Source organism: Drosophila virilis, chromosome 5, assembly GCF_030788295.1.
Source record: "Drosophila virilis strain 15010-1051.87 chromosome 5, Dvir_AGI_RSII-ME, whole genome shotgun sequence".
Taxonomy (NCBI): domain Eukaryota; kingdom Metazoa; phylum Arthropoda; class Insecta; order Diptera; family Drosophilidae; genus Drosophila; species Drosophila virilis.
Genome location: NC_091547.1, coordinates 23,703,515 through 23,723,312, shown reverse-complemented (window position 1 = coordinate 23,723,312; position 19,798 = coordinate 23,703,515). Strand labels below are relative to the sequence as shown.

The 19,798-nt window shown below is 43.4% G+C and overlaps 3 protein-coding genes across 3 annotated transcripts; 2 read left to right on the top strand and 1 right to left on the bottom strand.

Annotated features, from left to right (window-relative positions):
* Positions 1 to 35: 35 nt before the first annotated feature.
* unc-104 (kinesin family member unc-104) lies at positions 36 to 14,742 on the top strand. The gene is made up of 25 exons (XM_070210240.1): positions 36 to 300; positions 1,963 to 2,118; positions 2,174 to 2,256; positions 2,318 to 2,742; positions 2,813 to 3,068; positions 3,210 to 3,373; positions 3,432 to 3,571; positions 4,616 to 4,735; positions 4,795 to 5,574; positions 5,640 to 5,806; positions 5,879 to 6,069; positions 7,092 to 7,340; positions 7,610 to 8,019; positions 8,079 to 8,256; positions 8,318 to 8,408; positions 8,468 to 8,764; positions 8,849 to 9,211; positions 9,265 to 9,454; positions 9,547 to 9,939; positions 10,000 to 10,111; positions 11,172 to 11,198; positions 11,269 to 11,458; positions 11,524 to 11,660; positions 12,143 to 12,244; positions 12,311 to 14,742. The coding sequence occupies exons 2-25, from the start codon at positions 2,019 to 2,021 to the stop codon at positions 12,405 to 12,407; spliced, it is 5,262 nt and encodes a 1,753-aa protein (XP_070066341.1). The 5' UTR covers positions 36 to 300; positions 1,963 to 2,018; the 3' UTR covers positions 12,408 to 14,742.
* Positions 10,473 to 11,137, bottom strand: LOC6625657 (accessory gland protein Acp62F). Its single transcript, XM_002048971.4, has one exon. The coding sequence runs from the start codon at positions 10,911 to 10,913 to the stop codon at positions 10,590 to 10,592; it is 324 nt and encodes a 107-aa protein (XP_002049007.1). The 5' UTR covers positions 10,914 to 11,137; the 3' UTR covers positions 10,473 to 10,589.
* Positions 14,743 to 17,587: 2,845 nt separating the features above from the next.
* On the top strand, positions 17,588 to 18,674 carry LOC6625658 (uncharacterized). The gene is made up of 2 exons (XM_002048972.4): positions 17,588 to 18,011; positions 18,071 to 18,674. Exons 1-2 carry the CDS (start codon positions 17,677 to 17,679, stop codon positions 18,402 to 18,404), a joined length of 669 nt encoding a protein of 222 aa, XP_002049008.1. The 5' UTR covers positions 17,588 to 17,676; the 3' UTR covers positions 18,405 to 18,674.
* The last annotated feature ends 1,124 nt before the right edge of the window (positions 18,675 to 19,798 follow it).

The window sequence follows — 19,798 nt, the reverse complement described above, 5'->3', positions numbered from 1 at the left end:
AAAGTTTTCCCTTGTCCTGTGTCTCAACATTCTAGGACTTCACTGTGCGCGAGTTAATGAATTTCGTCGGTCGTGTGAAAAACTGTGCCGCATCAAGAATTGAAAATGTACTCTAAATAAAACGAAATAAGATATCCAACAAATGGAAAATAAATAATATAAATGCATTCGAGCTGAATTAAAATTAAATCGAGTTAAAATACAAATTCCTCATAATATGAACAAGTCCAAGAACTTTTTAGCCTAGTTCAAAATAAAAGTGTTAGCCAGCATTTCTTTGGCTCCAATCCAGATTCAAAGGTAACAATATCTTGAATTTTAAATGCATTCAAACATTTATTTTTATTGGCCTTTCTTAAACACACGATTTCGGATAGTGTAAGGGGGGGTTTTCTTTTTGCTGATGACTCATTCGAGTGCCCGACACTCGGCTGCGCTTTTATTGGAAGTGTGGATTGTGGAATTTTTTCTAGTATGTACTCGTGCACATGTGTGTGTGTGTGTGTGTGTGGGGTGTGCGGAAGGCAGCCAGCATAACTATAAGTCAGCAGGGTAGCAGGTTATACCAAACTATTTACATAAAGGCGACAAAGCAGGAAATAAAAAAAATTCTTTTGCCTAAGAACAAAGCTATTTGGCGTAAAGTCAAATATTTAAGATTTTTATAAATTGAAAATAAATGAATTATCATTAAAATAATGAATTTGTCAAACACTTATGTGTTGTTTGTATAATTCTATATATTTTAAGAAGTCGCAAAAGTTGAACGTTATAAAACGTTCTAATTTTAATCATAAATTTTATTTTTTGCCTTCTCGGAGGTTCGAAACCTAAACTTGATGCCCAATGTGTCCACTACTCAATCTGCTGCTCAATCAATACATTTTTAAGGAAAATAAAGTATAATTATATATTGTCAAATATATTTGATATTATTATACCGTGAACCCATTGAAAATAGTTTAAAAAGGGTGTAATGTTTTTGTGCAAATGTATGTAACAGGCAGAAGAAATCAGCTCCATAAAGTATATATATTCTTGATCAGAATCAATAGTAGAGTCCATCTAGCCATGTTCGACTGTCTGTCTGTCCGTCTGTCTGTATGTATAAGAGCTATAACAACATAAGACTTGACATTTTGTACGCAGGTCCTCCTAGTTCCTTCGTAGTGCGAATTTGTTTCCAATATTCGATAACTTATCCCGTTTACAAGCAATGGCTAAACTCCAATATCTAAATACTGTTTTTTGAGCAAATCTCTTAGATTTTACAAGTAACTTCTAGAATAGTAAGTATATTCAATTCAAGTCATATCGTTAATTTCCTAGCTTTTGCCATCCTCGCTTCAGAGTATCACCTTGTCGGGCACTCCCGACTCTTAATTGTGGATTGTCTATAACTACTCCTATACTGACAATGATAATAAAAAAAAAATAGGTTAAACATTCAGAACTGTATTTTTCCTTTCACTTAAATGTAATTGCTTTCAACTTTAATGAAAAAAACGTACATACATAAATGCATATCGCTGGTGGTGTATGCCGCTAGGTATGCAATACACTTTTTTATGGCTCCAAATAGAAAGCTTTTGTAATTATATATCATCAAATAATTTGTTCTGGAATGCGATAACTATTTGCCTTTCAAACATGCCACATGCTGCGGCTGGGTATCGACTGCTTAACCCCACTGCAATCATGTAAATTTGATTCAAACCCCCAGCGGGCTGCATGAGTCACAGCTCACACAGACACAACAGGCGCCCGGACACTGCACACACACACACAGAGACACAGACACACAAACAGGCAAAAAAGCAGACAGAGAGCCAGACACAGCTGGGCCAATTATAAAATGACGCTGCGCTTGCGACTTGTGGCTTATTTACGGGCCAATTGCCAGGCTCGCATAACATGCCTTGCCAAGTTTTAACCCATTTGCCTCCGCCTCTTCCACTTCAGTTAACCGCAACCTAAGACAAGCCAAGCAGCTGCCGCTCGACGCGGGCCACTAGAATATGTCGTCGGTTAAGGTAGCGGTGCGGGTGCGCCCGTTCAACTCGCGGGAGATTGCACGGGAGTCCAAATGCATCATCGAGATGAGCGGCGCCACAACGGGTAATGCAGCTAGAAATTGCGTTTAAAGTAAACCTCTAAGCCTCTATTTTTACAGCCATTACCAATCCGAAAGTGCCGCCCAACACAAGCGAGTCCATCAAGCGCTTCAATTTCGATTACTCCTACTGGTCCCATGATGTAAGACTAGATCCGGATAACTAAACTGTCACCATATTAACTAATCCCACTTCCGCTCTAGCCCCGCGATTCGGACTTCTCCACACAATCGATGGTCTACAAGGACATTGGCGAGGAGATGCTGCAGCATTCCTTCGATGGCTACAATGTGTGCATCTTTGCCTATGGGCAGACAGGCGCTGGTAAATCCTACACCATGATGGGCCGCCAGGAGGAGCAACAGGAGGGCATTATACCAATGATATGCAAGGATCTCTTCGGTCGCATACAAGAAACCGAAACCGATGAGCTCAAGTATTCCGTGGAGGTCTCCTACATGGAAATCTATTGCGAACGCGTGCGGGATCTGCTGAATCCCAAGAACAAGGGCAATTTGCGTGTGCGCGAACATCCACTGCTGGGTCCTTATGTGGAGGATCTATCCAAGTTGGCTGTCACCGACTACCAGGACATTCACGACCTCATCGATGAGGGCAACAAGGCGCGGTAGGTCAACCTAAAGTTGTTTGCTAATCTGTCCGTCTTGCTTCATTATTGCGTCTCCTGTATTCCTTAGTACTGTGGCCGCCACCAACATGAACGAGACAAGCTCGCGTTCCCACGCGGTCTTCACCATTTTCTTTACACAACGTCGCCATGATACCATGACAGATTTGATCACAGAGAAGGTCTCCAAGATTAGTTTGGTCGATTTGGCCGGCTCGGAGCGTGCTGACTCCACAGGCGCTAAAGGCACTCGCTTGAAGGAGGGCGCCAACATAAACAAATCCTTGACTACCTTAGGCAAAGTCATATCCGCCCTGGCGGAGGTGGTAAGTATAAAAGTTTTCTATTTCTTCTAAAGAGATTTTCTAACTGATTTCACTTTTTCCTGCCACCCTTACAACGGTCAGTCTGTAAGTATTTCTATGCACCTTAGTCCTTGAATTGCTCTAACTCCTCCTTAACATCAGGCATCCAAGAAGAAGAACGCAAAGAAGGCGGACTTTATACCTTATCGCGACTCCGCTTTGACCTGGTTGCTGCGCGAGAATCTGGGCGGCAACTCCAAGACAGCCATGATAGCTGCCATATCGCCAGCTGACATCAACTACGATGAAACTCTCAGCACCCTACGGTAGGTTTACGATTGAGCTCAAGCTGCATTGACTAATCCTTGAGTTGAATTCCTTTAGCTATGCGGATCGTGCCAAGCAAATTGTGTGCAAGGCTGTGGTCAATGAGGATGCCAACGCCAAGCTTATACGCGAGCTCAAAGAGGAGATACAAAAACTGCGCGATCTGCTCAAGGCCGAGGGCATTGAGGTGCAGGAGGGTAAGTGCAGCTCAATTTATGGAGTTATAGTATATAGGGAATTGACTAAGCTTAAACCTAAGCCCCCGGAAATCAAAGGCAATACTTAAAAAAAAAAAAAAAAAACTGCAGAAAACATTAAGTTAGTCGTAGTCCTAGTCCTAGTCTAGACTTATGCTTGAGTACATAAAACCCCAAAAACAAACCCTATTTCATTTAGGACCCGATGGCAAAGTGGTGTGTGAGAAACGCGATGCGAATAGTAAGTAAAGCCCACAACTCTGAGCTAAACTAAAAACTAAAATACATATCAAAAGGCTTACACAAAATACGCAATATGACAATATGTCACATACCCTATATACTATACGCTACGAAACAAATGGGCATTTCCAGACGCAGACCAGCCCGGAATGTGGTCAAGTTTTTTAAAGCATTTGCTACTTATAATTGTGGCATTGTAATAACTAATTCTCGGAAATATTAGAAACTTCAATGGAAGTGCCCATATGTGTGTCTAGCCAAGAAACTTGTGTGTGTATGTGTAAAGTGTTTGTAACTTCAGCGCTTCTGTAAACATAAATTCGCTTCAGGACGTATGCCTTATACCATATAAATATACAACAATATACAAACTCTTTTACCTATGATTATCAATGTTCAAGTCCTATTTATGTTGCGTTCTATTCGAAACGAGTTGATATACAGTGGAAGATTGGACTAGTTTCTTGATTATGAGAAATAACTGTGATCCCAGCTGATCTTGCAAAATTGCGTCTGCATCTTAACGATTCCCGTCTCCCACTGCAGTTACGTTTGTGTTGCCGAGTGCAAAAGATTGGCACAGAGTACTCCTTGCAGTCCGCACTGCTCAAGGGCTAGACGTGGACACGCCAGAGTTAATCATTCCAAGAGTCACCAAAACGAATCGGCCACGCTTTGTACCCACATATTCAATATACTTAACCATATACCCTAACTTATCTCTGCACGCTTTTATCACTGCGCTTGTGGCAACAGCCAATCCCCATCATGTCCTGCTAAATTTCTCATCCACTCTTGCAGAGGATGAACTGAACAAGTCTTCGGTGATTAAGTCGCCGACCAAGGGATCACGTAATCGCAATGGTTCCACCACGGAGATGGCCGTGGATCAATTGCAGGCCAGCGAGAAGCTGATTGCAGGTAAGCTCGCCTAGAGGCAATCCATAGATGCAGTTGCCTGATTGCCCAATCTCAACTAGAACTCAATGAGACCTGGGAGGAGAAATTGAAGCGCACCGAGGAGATACGCCTGCAGCGTGAGGCGGTCTTTGCCGAGATGGGCGTGGCTGTCAAAGAGGATGGCATCACAGTGGGCGTTTTCTCGCCCAAAAAGACACCACATCTGGTCAACCTGAACGAGGATCCCAATCTGTCGGAATGTCTGCTCTACTACATCAAGGACGGTCTCACACGTCTGGGCACACACGAGGCCAATGTGCCACAGGACATACAGTTGTCCGGCTCGCACATCCTCAAGGAGCACTGCACCTTTGAGAATCGCAACAGCACTGTCACCCTCTTGCCCCACAAGGATGCCATCATCTTTATCAATGGCCGCAAGCTCGTCGAACCCGAGGTGCTGAAGACAGGCTCTCGCGTGATTCTGGGCAAGAATCACGTGTTCCGCTTTACCAATCCGGAGCAGGCGCGTGAGCTGCGCGAAAAGATAACCGAGAACGAGGCAGAGAATGAGGTGGAGAAGGCGGATACTCAGCAAGTTGATTGGAATTTCGCACAGTGCGAGCTCCTAGAGAAACAGGGCATCGATCTGAAGGCCGAGATGAAGAAGCGTCTCGACAATCTGGAGGAGCAGTACAAGCGCGAAAAGCTCCAGGCCGATCAACAGTTCGAAGAGCAACGCAAATCCTACGAGGCGCGCATCGATGCCCTGCAGAAGCAGGTGGAGGAGCAGTCAATGACTATGTCCATGTACAGCAGCTACTCGCCAGAGGACTTCCATCAGGAGGAGGATGTCTACAGTAAGTTAAAGCAAAGAGTTAATAGATAAGTATGTCAAATTCTTCCTCTATTCAAACCCTTACAGCCAATCCGATGTACGAGTCGTGCTGGACGGCACGCGAGGCTGGGCTAGCCGCTTGGGCCTTCCGCAAATGGCGCTACCATCAGTTCACATCATTGCGCGATGATCTCTGGGGCAATGCCATATTCCTCAAGGAGGCTAATGCTATTTCGGTGGAGCTAAAGAAGAAGGTGGGACAGTTAAACAAGTTGAATAAGTTGCGTTACGTCACACACGGTTCCTTTTCACTGTCTCTCTCTCAGGTTCAATTCCAGTTCACCCTATTGACCGACACCTTGTACTCACCGCTGCCACCGGAGCTGGCCTCCAGCGTTACGCCCATGCAGTCGGAGGATGAATATGGCGCTCCACCAGTTTCCAAGACCCTGGTCGCCGTTGAGGTTACCGATACCAAAAATGGGGCTACACATTATTGGTCGCTGGAGAAACTACGGTAAGGATGACGCCCCAAGAACTTGGGTCCAGCAAGTTTTAGTTGCTCACATTCATTTCTACTTTTTGCACTTTTGTTATGTCCTTGCAGAGGGTGTTATGAGTTTGAAAGAGAGGCGGAGAAAAATTCCTTAACGTTGCAAATTCCTTAACGTATTATTTTGAAAGTAAAAGATATAGATGTCATGGGAGCAACCTATGTAGAACTCTTGTTGGGGGTTTTAGATATTACAACCTAGAACATTTGCAGCAATTTGTTAATTATCCGATTGTCATAAATTATATATCTTATGGGAACAACTATTCAAAAATTGAGATTATATATAAAGAATTGTTTAATATATTATTTGAATTCGAACCGGCGACCTTTCGGCTATCCCGCTTACGAAGCTCCCTTACTAGCTGCATTCTATTAGATGTTTTTCACTCAATCAATGTTTTCTTCCGCTCGCCAGTTCTCACTTTGAAGTTATAGTAAGAAATTACAAGTCAGTTAGGTCAAGATCTTAAATATATAAAGTTGTAGCTTCTTTGGGTTTGAGAGCAGGTATATAGTCAGATTAGCTAAACGTAGTTTCAACTTAATGCAAGGCTGTAAAAACTTCGGCCAGCCCGAAGCCGACTGTTCTCTTTCGTCTTAAAAAAAACTTCACTCTATTAAGTTTGGTAACTTGTATTTTGGTTTTGGTTTTTTTTTTTCCTTAATGGTACGTGCATGGTGGTTGTAGCTCTTGAATTCTAGTTTCCGTAAAGCTCTAGAACTGCTTAACTTGACATTTAAAAGTTGAATTAAAGAAAAGCCACAACAAAACGTTGGCTAAATTCACCGCCACCATTTACGCTCTACAAAGAAAACTCATCGCCATTGTCACACACACTGAGCACAAAGCTAGTTTCGGCTTTAACAAATGCTGATTTGTACTCCTTTTTTTTTATTGGTTCTCTTACTATCCCAAACGAATCATGTTGATACCCTTGTTCCAACTTTACATCAAACCATGTTTACCCATCAACTCCCAAAAGCTATCGCCTCGAATTGATGCGTCAAGTTTACAATGTCGAGAGTCCGCCTTCGTCTATGCTCTTCGATACGTCCAGCATTGAGGCGTACGCCAGTGGAGCGACTGGGATGGAGTTGTCAAGGCATCCAGCTCCGCCTCCAATTCAGTCCCAGGCCCAGTTCGAGCAGCATGTGGAGCAGCCCGAGTTGAAGCCTCAGCTGCGTCAGGCGTATCCAACGCGTTTGACATTGGCCAATCTGATACCTTCTAGGTTTGCTTTCCATTCGAGGTTTTTCATTTGTATGTATTGTAGTTGCTTTTGTCACCCTCTATGCATGCCTTATCCTTTGCTTAAGCTTTTCCTTTGCAATTCTTCGTATGGCTTTCGTTTAGTGCAAGTAGTTTTTTTTATTATTATTTGCTGTTTCACTAGGCTTCTTTATGTCTGCTTTAGGCTATGCGCACTGTTTTCTGTGTATTTCTTGACCTTTCCAAGCGGTACTTAACCTCATCCATTTTCATGCTTTCCATCCATTCCAGACAACGTTTGGAACTAATGCGCGAAATGTATCACAACGAGGCGGAGCTGAGTCCCACTTCTCCGGACTACAATGTGGAGAGTTTAACTGGCGGTGATCCCTTCTATGATCGCTTTCCTTGGTTCCGCATGGTCGGTCGCTCTTTCATCTATCTGAGCAACCTGCTCTATCCGGTGCCCCTGGTCCATAAGGTGGCCATTGTCAATGAACGTGGCGATGTCCGGGGCTATCTACGCATTGCCGTGCAGCCGGTGCTCGATGAAGAGTCCATTGATTTCAACAACGGGGTCAAGCAGTCAGCTCGCCTGGTCTTCAACGAGGATGATGCCAAGCCCAAGTACCGTGCGCTTAACGAAAAGGACGATGTGCAGCGTTACATAGACAATGGAGGACTGGACAGCAAACTGGAGGGTAAGTCGTCTAGAACTTGCACTCAAAACTGCTTTCTCAACAATCTTCGCTCTCTGTAGAACTAGAGGATGCCGATTCTGGTCGTGGCATTGATTCCAATTCAGCCTCAGAGTACCAGGAGCATGCCGAGGAGCCGGGCGAGCATTTGCAGGTGGGCAAGGAGTTCACCTTCCGTGTGACCGTGCTCCAGGCCACGGGCATCGGCGCAGAGTATGCAGACATCTTTTGTCAGTTCAAGTGGGTTGCCTTTAACCAAAAATGATCGCACTTTTGCTGAAGCTTTTGTTCATCCCCACAGCTTTTTGCATCGCCATGAGGAAGCCTTCTCCACGGAGCCGGTCAAGAACTCCGCCTCGGGCGCTCCGCTCGGTTTTTACCATGTGCAAAATGTGCGTATTCCGGCTGAGCTCTTAATGTATTCTCTGTACAATGTTGAATTTCCTTATAGATAACTGTGCCCGTTACCAAATCTTTTATTGAGTATTTGAAGACACAGCCCATCATGTTCAAGATCTTTGGCCATTATCAGACACATCCGCTGCACAAGGATGCCAAGCAGGAGTTCGTTTCTCGTCCACCACCAAGACGCATGCTGCCACCAAGCATACCCATAAGTCAGCCAGTGCGCAGTCCCAAATTTGGACCGCTGCCCTGTCCGCCATCATCCACGGTCTTGGCGAAGCATGATGTGCTGGTGTGGTTCGAGATCTGTGAGCTAGCACCCAATGGGGAGTACGTGCCATCGGTAAGTGTATATAATGCCATGAAATCTGATCATTCTCATTACCTTTTTACTTGTAATTAACGTGATCTTAACGTCTTATCCCAGGTGGTTGAGCACAGCGATGATCTTCCCTGCCGCGGGCTGTTCTTGCTGCATCAGGGCATACAGCGACGCATACGCATCACTATTGTGCACGAGCCGACGCCAGAGGTGAAGTGGAAGGACATTAATGAGCTGGTGGTTGGACGCATACGCAATACGCCCGAGTCTTCGGATGAGCAGGATGAGGACGCCTGCGTTTTGTCGCTGGGCCTGTTTCCGGGCGAGGTTTTGGAGGTGCCTGGCGATGATCGCTCCTTCTATCGCTTTGAGGCCGCATGGGACTCTAGTCTGCACAATTCGGCGCTACTCAATCGTGTCTCGCAGGGTGGCGAGACTATCTACATTACACTCAGCGCCTATCTGGAGGTTTGTCTCCATACTAGTCTAGCTTTACAGCCTATAAAGAATGTATTTTTTAGCTGGATAACTGCGCTCGTCCGGCTATTATTACCAAGGATCTCAGCATGGTTATCTATGGACGCGATGCACGCACCGGTCCGCGCTCACTGAAGCATCTGTTCTCTGGCCAGTATCGCAATCCGGAGGCTAATCGACTCTCTGGGGTCTACGAGCTCTCGCTGCGCAGAGCATCCGAAGCAGGTAGTCCAGGTAGCAATTCTCATTGTAGTTGTAATCGTCCTTGCTCTCGCGTACAAGTCGTAGAACCCGCCACTCAATACGCCTTATGCTTCATTCGACAGGTGTGCAGCGTCGGCAGCGTCGCGTCTTGGACACCAGCTCCACGTATGTGCGCGGCGAGGAGAATTTGCACGGCTGGCGGCCACGCGGCGACTCGCTGATCTTCGATCATCAATGGGAGCTGGAGAAACTTACGCGTCTGGAGGAAGTGGGCCGCATGCGTCATTTGTTGCTGCTGCGCGAGCGTCTGGGCATGGACACCAATCCCAATCCGACCACCAAGACCGAGAAGGATGTTTGCAATCTGGCTGCACGTGCGGCCACCTCGCCCGTGCACATGCTGATACCACAGTCGCCACAAACGCCCGTCAAGGATTCGCAGCAGATGATGCCCGAGCGCGAGTACAATCAGCGCGAGCAGGAGCTCATGCTCAAGTGCTTGAAACTGGTGCAAGGCAAGTCTTAAATGCAAGAACACACGAACTGTCGCTTAACGAAATGTCTCGGCATTTTAGGTCGTTACAGCAAGGTCGAACAGAGCGATACACAAACCCAGTCTGATGTTTCGCCCAGCGATGAGGGCTGCGCAGACATGACCGTTAGCTGCATCTCCAGCAATTCAATGGAGTAAGTTGTAATATTATTTAACGCATGCTTTATCCATTCCCATCTTTGCTTTCTTCGAGCCTTTAGTTGTACACCGTCAATTGGCCACATAGTTTATTACATAGAAACATTAACATTAATGTTTAGCTTATGGGCTTATGGGCCAAAAATGTGATTTCCTGCGTAAGCCACAAGGCAACAAGAAATGGAATTTATAAAAAATCACGTGCCCATCTCTAAAGTAGATGTGCGATTTAAGCCTGAATAGGACGGGTTTAAGAGCTATTGAGCTCGTTTTACAGCTGCATGTTATGAGGAATGCGAAGGTCTCTTAAAAACTGAAATGCATTGCATTTTCTCAGTTATATTTCTACCATTAATATTGCATTGAAAGAGGAAAGCCTCGTTTAGTTTAATTAGAAAAAATATTGGACAAAGTTTATATCTTGAGCCATATTAATTTTGAGCAAGTCTCAAGTACTATGAATTTGAGGTTGTTTTATTGAAACACGCGATGCGTTTGCACCTCCTGCTGCTGTTCACCCGGGGGGCAGTCGCTGCGCCGAATGCATTTCAGCAGGGACACGCTAAACACGTAGCCGGCCTTGCAGACACAGGGCACACCACAGTGGTGACTGCAACTGCGGGATTTGTGGGAGCAGGTCTCGGGGCAGACGCCGCCGCAGCGCACACTGGTGGCATTGGGGCCACAGAAAGCGCTAAATGGATTCCAAATGTAATTGTGGCGATCCGGTTCCGGATCATCATGATGCATCACCACGGCCAGTGCGCCGCAGTAAAAAAGCAGCAGTAAACGTAACATACCGGGTTCAAAATGCCAACTGATGCGATCTATGCAAGCTATGCACTGGGTTAAGGGCTTTAGCCAAACGAGCAGCTGCTGTTGCACCTGCTGCGGCTCTTTATTTTCCAGTTAAATGCACTCACAAAAAAACAAACACTCATACGCCAAATTAAAATTCTCACCCTACTATTCTGCTGTCAAACTCAAAAACAATTTCGATATTTGTTTTCGTTTTTGTTTCGTTTGTTTTTTTTTTTTTTTTCAACATACAATTAGAAAGAACAAATTTGTAATTCGACACAGGTAACTTTGTTTTCGTATTGCACAGTCCCTAAAACTTAACCTAACTTCAAATTTATTGAACTATCCACAGATTATGCTCACCGGACCGCGCCGATGCGCCAAATGGCTGGGAGGCACCCGCTCCGGCCACACAGCCGGCTCTGCCTTTGCGCTTGTATGTGCCCGAGCTGGAGGAGATACGCGTTAGTCCTGTTGTGGCACGCAAGGGTATCTTGAATGTCCTTGAACATGGCGGTTCCGGCTGGAAGAAGCGCTGGGTGGTAAGTACTTATACCTATAAAGAGTTAGGAATAGTAGAATAATACATATATATGTATTTGCTCAGATTGTGCGACGTCCTTATGTCTTTATCTATCGCTCGGAGAAGGATCCTGTGGAACGCGCTGTCTTGAATCTGGCCACAGCTCAGGTTGAGTGCAGCGAGGATCAGGCGGCCATGGTCAAAATACCCAACACTTTCAGGTGAGCTGAAGTCTTAAACTATGCGAACATAAATGCAAGTCCAGACTTGACAATTAGTCAGTCCCAATGTCCAAACCGAAAAGATAGAAAGTACAATGTTTTTAAATAGTCATCGACCTTTTAATACAATATCAAAGTTCTTTATGAATATGTATTTAAGTCATGCTTCGCATTTTCGGAAGAACCCCCGTAAATGTTAGGATTTGGGTTGTATGAGCGGAACATAATTGACCTGTCGTCCGTCCGACTTTACATATACATACTTTTGTGGATCTTTAAGAGACTTACTTAAGCTGTTCCGAGGAATACATGTACCTGCGTGGAAGTCCACATAGATTTCAAATATTCCACCGTCCACTCAACAATGATTGAACAATTGCTAGCTCCAGTTGGAAGAAACACATCTGACTGGGCAAAGCCATACAACACCTGTTAATATTTGATATGTATATAACTGATCAATTTCTATTTCATTCATGCAGCGTGGTTACCAAACATCGCGGCTACCTGTTGCAAACACTGGGCGACAAGGAGGTGCACGACTGGCTCTATGCCATCAATCCGCTGTTGGCTGGACAAATCAAGTGAGTCAAATGATGCCACCTATTAATATATAACCAATCTAATTATGCCTAATCAAACCTTGACAGATCCCGCCTGGCGCGACGCACACTGGAGCCGGCCTCGCAGACGGCATCGCAGATTCAGGCCAGCAGCGCGGTGAACGCGGGCAGCGCGAACAAATGAGATACAATTACGATGGAATCCGTTTTGGTTTACTGAGACGCAGGCTATGGCTGGCTGCAGCGACTGGGCATAAGCAGGCGCTTGAAGCAGGCCCAACAGGCAGCTGGCAATTGACAAATAGATAGCTAGGATTCCATCGCGAATGTTAATGTGCATGCGAAAGAACACAATATAAGAGTATAAGAACACACAACAGACAAAAAACAAAAGAAAAACAAGATACAACTTCAAAATGCAAAGCGTACGTAATAATTAAGTAGTGACAACAATGTTTATTGAGTATTGTATTTAATTATAATTCTATTTTGATAATCGCCGGGCAGCCAAAAGTAGGCAACAGTGGGCGTGTCACAAGTTTTGTGGCATACTTTGCGGGCGCTCAGAATTGGTATTACGTTCAAATATGTTTTGTAAATAGCTTTACGTTTCCGAATTGTATAAATATGATCATTAGTTAATCAATTAATTAATTTATAATTTAATTGCCGAACAAAACTTTCAATTTCCAAGTGATATTATGTTGAATACAGTCGAGCCTATGTTTAAAGAACAGCACACTCCAAACACAAACAAAACAACAACAAAAAAACATATATATGCATTTTAAAGGAGCAACTAAAGCAAACATATATAAAATCATATATATATATTTCTATATACATAATACAATATTGTATAAAACATATATATATATTTGCTGTTTATACACAAATTTTCAACAATTTACGATATATTGTTTAATTAATTATGCAAGTCAAGCAAAGACATATGAAGAAAACACAAAATGCAATTACATATACATATACAAGACAAAGAAACATATATACCTAAATATATATAAATATATACATAATATATGTATGTGTGTGTGTGTTAACGAAAAAGACCGTACAGTATATAGAACGTAGTGTGGGACTTAAAGTAAGCGTACGCTCAGCAGTTTACAATTAATTTGTTAATGCAACTCTAGAAATACAAATCTATTCTCTATATGTATGCGTTCGATAAACTATATAATTGAACTTCTCTAAAAAAAAGAAACGAAAAGCCACAAGAGTTATGAACAATGTAAATGGCACGGCAATATACGAAGAGTAGAAGGTAAACAAAAAAAGAAAAAGAAAAAGAAAAACATACGAATTAAAAAGAAAACGCTTTAATGCTGCATCTAGTCTAAAGTCAATGCAAATGTTTGACAGCTTAGAAGCTTTACGTTTAGTTTACCGCAATGAACTGCTTTAATCCTAACTCATTCCTATATATCTCTCCCTCCCCCCCCCCCCCCCCTCTCTCTTTCGATTTCTAAAGAACCACCTGCAGATTGCTTAAAGCGAACAAAATATTTAACGTAGTTTTGATAATATCTAAATGAAAAACAAAAAATTAATGCAAAGGCCACCTGTAAATTTCTAAGAAACTTAAAAAAAAAGTGCTTAAAATGCAATATCTACGCAGTAAAACCCTCTTAAACTTATAGCCATATATATATATATGTGTGTGTATATGTATGTAAACCCTTTGGCAAACAAATTTGTAAAACAATTTTTTCATTTGCAATTTGCTTCGGACAAGGCACGAGCTTAAGCCGGGACGTGCGGCGGGCAATCGAAATTGCCGTAGTGTGTGGGCCAGAACATTGGGGCGCACTTGTACCCCGCGACAAGTGTGAATCCGCCCCCTCGAAAATGTTGTTTGGTGTTCGCTTTCGTATGTTTTCAGTATTGGAAAACGTTGAAAAAGATAATGAAACAAATCACGTTAAGCGAGCGGATTGAGTTTGAGTTTGTAGCGAAATGTAAACATTTGTTAAACTATTATGTAATACTAATTTGGAATTGTAAAATATTAGAGAATTGTAATTATAATAATCATATAAATGTACTCACAATTATGCGCTGATTTAACCAATCAAAAAGAAGAGGAAAAACAAACCAACTATATAGCTGCACACAGTAAATGCCGAAGCTAAATCCAAGTATTAGCAAATCTATATTGTTGAGCTAACTCCACTTATAGTACATATATACGAGTATATGCTACATATACAACAACATTTGAAATTCACAATATACATATATATATATATATAAAAATTATATATACAATTTAAATGGAAATTAATTGAAACTCGGGTACGTGTGCAGAGCAAACGGGGCAGAGTATTTTGCCGTCGGATTCGGTTTTAACAAACTTTGGCAGCCAGCAACAACAATTCCAACTGTATGCCATGTTTAATCCAACAACAAATTAAATATATATATATACAAATATATATATTGGGCGTATCACTACTAAAGAATTATAAATTAAAACGGCTTTAAATAAAAACTGTAAATCACGTGTTTCTCAATCGGATCCAAGCTGAGTACAGGGGCGAATTCTGCATATATAATGGGTAAGTTTTAAAATTCATCAGAATTATTTATAATTTATTACTTATTATTCATTGGTCTCATAATTACTTAATTTTTATATATTATTATAATTTTTTTTCTTCTTTATAGCTTTGTTCAGAGATGTTTATATTCTCATTGTAAACTTTTAGCTGAGAGTGTGTTCAGGAATATTACCTATAAGGGAACCTTTTGCCTTGCGTTTCATGTACATATCATGGGAGTAAAGGTTCATATCGAATATGCGTCTATTTTTAAAAAAAATATTAATTAAAAACGATTTCATATAAAAGGATACCTTCGGCACAAGTGAGAAACTCTTTTAAAACAGAATATATAAACAGCAGCTATATGATATGGTGGTTCGATTTTGATAAGATTTTTCATATGTTTTCATATAAATTCGGTTTAGATATTTTGATAAACAATAGAGTTATTCAAACAATTTCGTGCCAATCGTTAGGCAATCGTTTTATAACAGATAGTGCTGATATATTGCTGAGAGTCTGCCCGTTCCGATATATACATATGTTGCCTGCAACAGAAGGACGGATAGTTGTATAACTGAGGAACTGGTTCCCATAAAAAGAGACAGACGGACAGCCGGACAGACAGACGGATATCAACTAAGCTGTTGATGCTGATCTAGAATATATATCATTTATGGGTTCGGATATGTATATATATAAAGTAATTAATGAGAATTAGCTAAGAGCTGTTAAATTTAAGTTTTTATTTTCAATTTGGGTTTTTTTTTTTAAACTGTGTTCCTTTAACTATACTAGCTGGGCAATTAGAGCTCACACAAATTTAATTAGAAATCAGCCTTGCTCTGAGTTTATTTTGTTTTTTAATATCTGCCCTTAGGCATTTTTTCGTATTTCATTTATTACACATTTTATTCAGCCGCATAAATCTCGTTCTGCTTCGACACAAGTTCGACTGAAGAACAGCTGAAGTAGCATATGCAAAGCTAGGTCCTGTGGGCTTTGCGTAGCTAATAAAGTCACTTGAAAGTCAGTTCCCAGTTGCCAGTTGCCAGTTGCCCACGTACCACGTTGCGTATGCGTTATGTAAATGCGGGCCCAAAGTGCACACTAAATCTTCGACACAATTGTGCGCTGAGCACAGGAATAGGGCCAAAGCAATTGTCGCCGATGCAAATCGCAGACTTTGCAGGATATATACCAGGGCTTAACCTGTGTTGGAAGGGGAAGGGGCTGGCGGGGGCTTAAGGTATGCGCATTAAGTTGGCCAAGACCAGCACGCGGCGGGACAAATTTACTTAACGCTCGTTGCTGCTGCGGCCAAGAGAAGCTGCGGTAATTAGGCAACTTGTCATTGCCTTTTGCCATTTGGCATTTGGCAGCTGGCCGCTCGTAGTCGGTAGCTGGTTGTTGGTAGTTGGCGTCTGTTTTTCAGTTAACCTGCCTGCTGACCATCTCGGTTTTTATGGGTCTTTTGTTGTTTTTGCACAAATGAATAATTCAAAAGACGACGAACAACAGCAGCAGCCAGTAAAATCCGCATTTGAGTCTCGGCAGTTGCCGTTGGGAGCTTCAGTTTTGGTCTCGCTTGTTATACCCTGTACGCATTCAAAATGGGGTATGGATGACGTATGATATGGTGCATCTCAAGGCATGTCAGACTCTCGGTAGGGTCTCTCGGCCAGAGATTAGTATACGGATTCTTCTTGTAATTCGAATATAACTGCTTGAAATCACATATTTTTTCTACCCTAAGCCCATTGATAATGGGTGGAAAGGCATGATGGTTTTGTGCAAATACTTGTGACAGGCTGAAGTAGCCTTTCCCGTGCCTGTAAGAAATACACATTCGTGCTCAGCATTCGCTACGATCTCGGAGGCCTTCAGAGTCAGAGTCTTGAAAATTTTGAACCTAGCTTTTTGCATGACTTGCACAAATCATGGATAACTTCCAGCTATTCCATGAAATGGATAAAAATCTTTAATGGAATTTTGTTTTTTTTTTTAGCATATCTCGAAGCTTATAAAAGCTAGATAAAAGCTAGATTTAGCGTAAACAGAGCTAGAATATTTTACTTTTTTGATACCATCCAACATTCCCACCAAAAAGTGAGTGTCTTTTGTGTGCCTTATTTAAGGCGTGCACTTTTTATAAAGTTCAGACTATATGCTTCGCAGTTAATGAGGAATGTATTTCCCATTTCCCGGACTGTGTGGGCGGTTGGTTTATCGCAAAAGTATGCTGCTTAGCTAGGCACAGGGTATCCGGTTGCAGTCATTGTTGGTAGTTGCATTGTCACTAGTCGCCGATTGAGGTCAGTGAAATCCAACCGCTTGGACATTCGCTTTGGACTTGTTAGCACTTTAAGAACTGGCCACCGCTTCGGCTGCTGTTGCCGTTGCCGTTGCTGCTGCTGCTCAGCGAGGTGTGCGAGAACTGGACTTGGCTTAAACGGAGCTGCTTGGCTGATTCCCGAGCGGCTGGTTTGGAAACGCCTTTTAAACTGGGCGCAACCCAACACCCCGGCAAAACAGACAGAGAGAAAAAAAAAAGCAACTCACACAATGAGCTTCCGCTTTGATTGTGGTCAGAGACATAAAAATAGACACAATTAAATGCAAATCGAAGGCGAATCGAATACATTTGGTCAATTAACTTGGCAAGCGATGCGACAGACACAGACATTGACATTGTCAATGGGCTGGGACCGGGCAGGGACACCCGGCAAGTGGCGAGTGGCGACTGGCTGCCAAGTGTCGCATCCGTCGGCGACTATAAAAGCAAACGTCGAACGCCGCCAAAGGCGCAAAAACGTGTGAAGAGGACGCAGAGCCGGTCACGTCGTCACTTTTCCACACGGTGTTTCCCTAGGCAATAAGCCCCCAAACATGTTCGACTCGAAGATTAAGGTGCCCAAGTATGACTCGGATGCATTCGATAATGTCGAGTATCAGCTGCAGATGACCTATACCCTGGAGACGGATCGTCGGATCATGAGCTTTTACGATGCCATGTGGGGCATCGAGGTAACTGGCGGCATAGATCAGTTCGAGCCGCTGACCATTGTCAATGTCTCGCCGACGGGTCTGGCCAAGCGCGGTGGCATGCGTATTGGGGATGAGATAACCCAGATTAACGATGTGCCCGCCTTGGAGCTGACCTTCAACGAGGCATTGCAGCTCTTTCGCAAATCCTCCCGTTATGTGCGCGTCTTTGTGCGTGGGTAAGTAGACAGAGGGGGCAAAATTGGTTCCATAATTGAAAGCCATCCAATTCTTGCAGTGATGATGATGTGCCCGGTGAGGAGGATTGGACATGCGATTGCTGGTTCAAGCCCCGCAAGCCCTGGCGACGCGACTTTACGCCCATACAGTGGACCTTCCCGTGGAACGATCGCCGCAAGCCCGTCTACAAGGAGTCCAATTGCTTTATGGTGCCCAGCAAAATGGAGGAGAAGATTAGGGCGCGTCGTGCGGCCACCTCGGCGGTGCACAAGAAGGAGGATGCAGCGCCGCACACGCGCTCCCTGACGCCCACGCCCAGGCCCAAGAACCAGCCCGGACCCAATCTGCTCGAGAGCGTGCTACGTCCACGCGGCCCGCCGCCCAGGGATTAGCTAACTCACAAATACACACTGCGGCATGAACAGTTACTATATATGGAAATATACATTGATACGCAGGCAGCGCTGGCGCTGGCGCTGCAGTGCGTCCAAGCTCAGCTGCGCCTGGGCAGGCAACTGGCGTTCGGTTCAGTCAGTTGAAGTGTCACATGGAAAGGCGTACCCAATAGAGATGGGCGCGTGTTGGACTTGTGCTCCAACACGACACAAGAAACGCACGCATTTTAATTCATTTCTCAATTTTAATATATTTGGACAAAACGATTTTTCTTAATCTTTCACTTGTTTTTAGATTACTAATTACAAATAGATACATATGTTTTCCATATGCCATTAATTTTCGTGTAATGTCGTGTTCACGTGCGTGTTCGTGTCACGCGCCCACCTCTAGTGCAGCTTTTTGTTATATAACTTGCTTAGCTTGGCTAAGCGATTAAATGAGCCGAATTTCCGCTAGCGAATCAATTGTTTACGGCAGCTTAAGAGGAAGCTCGTCCAAACGGCACGCCATTGTCAGGTAGACAGCTGCCATGTGGAATTGGGTGATCTTTGTCAATCTTTGGCTTCTGCTAGTGCTGAATGCAAGCTGGGCGCAGCGGCAGGTGCCCTGCCGCAATCCGATTTTCAAATCCTGTCATCATTATTGCAAGGAAAATTGCCCAAGCGAGGGCGCCGATTGCGTCTACAATTGTGAAAGCAACTGCGGCTGCAAGCCGGCGTATTTGATGCGCAATAATGGCGGTTGTTTCAAAATAAGAAGATGCAGAATCGATTATAAATCCGCGGAGGTATTTAAAATGATGCCTGCGCCTTGCAAGGACGAAGTGAAGGAACCCAGGCTGGCAAATGGCGATGACATATTGAATCTACTTGAGTTCGAGCCGCTGGATCCCCACGGAAAATAATTGTGAATAATGAGTAAATAAATAATCTACATACATACATACATATGTACATGTACGCATGTCCTGGCATGTCTGCAGTTTTCGTTTCTACTTCACTGTATGCACATAATTGCGTGCATAACGGAACACCTGGAAATGTTATGCCTAAACAGGCGACTGCTAATTAACATTGAAAATCGATAAGTGCCAATAGCAGAGTTATCGCGATCGCTACCATCACAATGGCAAGCGCGCAAGCAAAAAGGAATAAGTGTAAAAAATGAGTTTCCAGTCGCAGCCGCTTTCCAGTATATTAACGAGTAAATAGACAAAGCACATTTAAATTCCTGTAAGTGAGCGTAATTTTCAGCGCGAGCGCTTGAAATGTGAATTAGATAATTATTAATTTGGCCGTGCATCAGCTAATTAGAGATATTGCGTTGGCGGCAAGAGCTGATTATTGGAAAACTGGACAAACAAGAGACTAATTGGAATTTGCGTCAG

Coding starts and splice junctions, on each gene's coding strand:
- LOC6625658 (XM_002048972.4), top strand. CDS start 17,677: ATGTTCGACTCGAAGATTAAGGTGCCCAAGTATGACTCGGATGCATTC. Junction 18,012..18,070: donor GTGCGCGTCTTTGTGCGTGG/GTAAGTAGACAG, acceptor CAATTCTTGCAG/TGATGATGATGTGCCCGGTG.
- LOC6625657 (XM_002048971.4), bottom strand. CDS start 10,913: ATGTTACGTTTACTGCTGCTTTTTTACTGCGGCGCACTGGCCGTGGTG.
- unc-104 (XM_070210240.1), top strand. CDS start 2,019: ATGTCGTCGGTTAAGGTAGCGGTGCGGGTGCGCCCGTTCAACTCGCGG. Junction 2,257..2,317: donor ACTCCTACTGGTCCCATGAT/GTAAGACTAGAT, acceptor CTTCCGCTCTAG/CCCCGCGATTCGGACTTCTC. Junction 9,455..9,546: donor ATCCGAAGCAGGTAGTCCAG/GTAGCAATTCTC, acceptor TTCATTCGACAG/GTGTGCAGCGTCGGCAGCGT.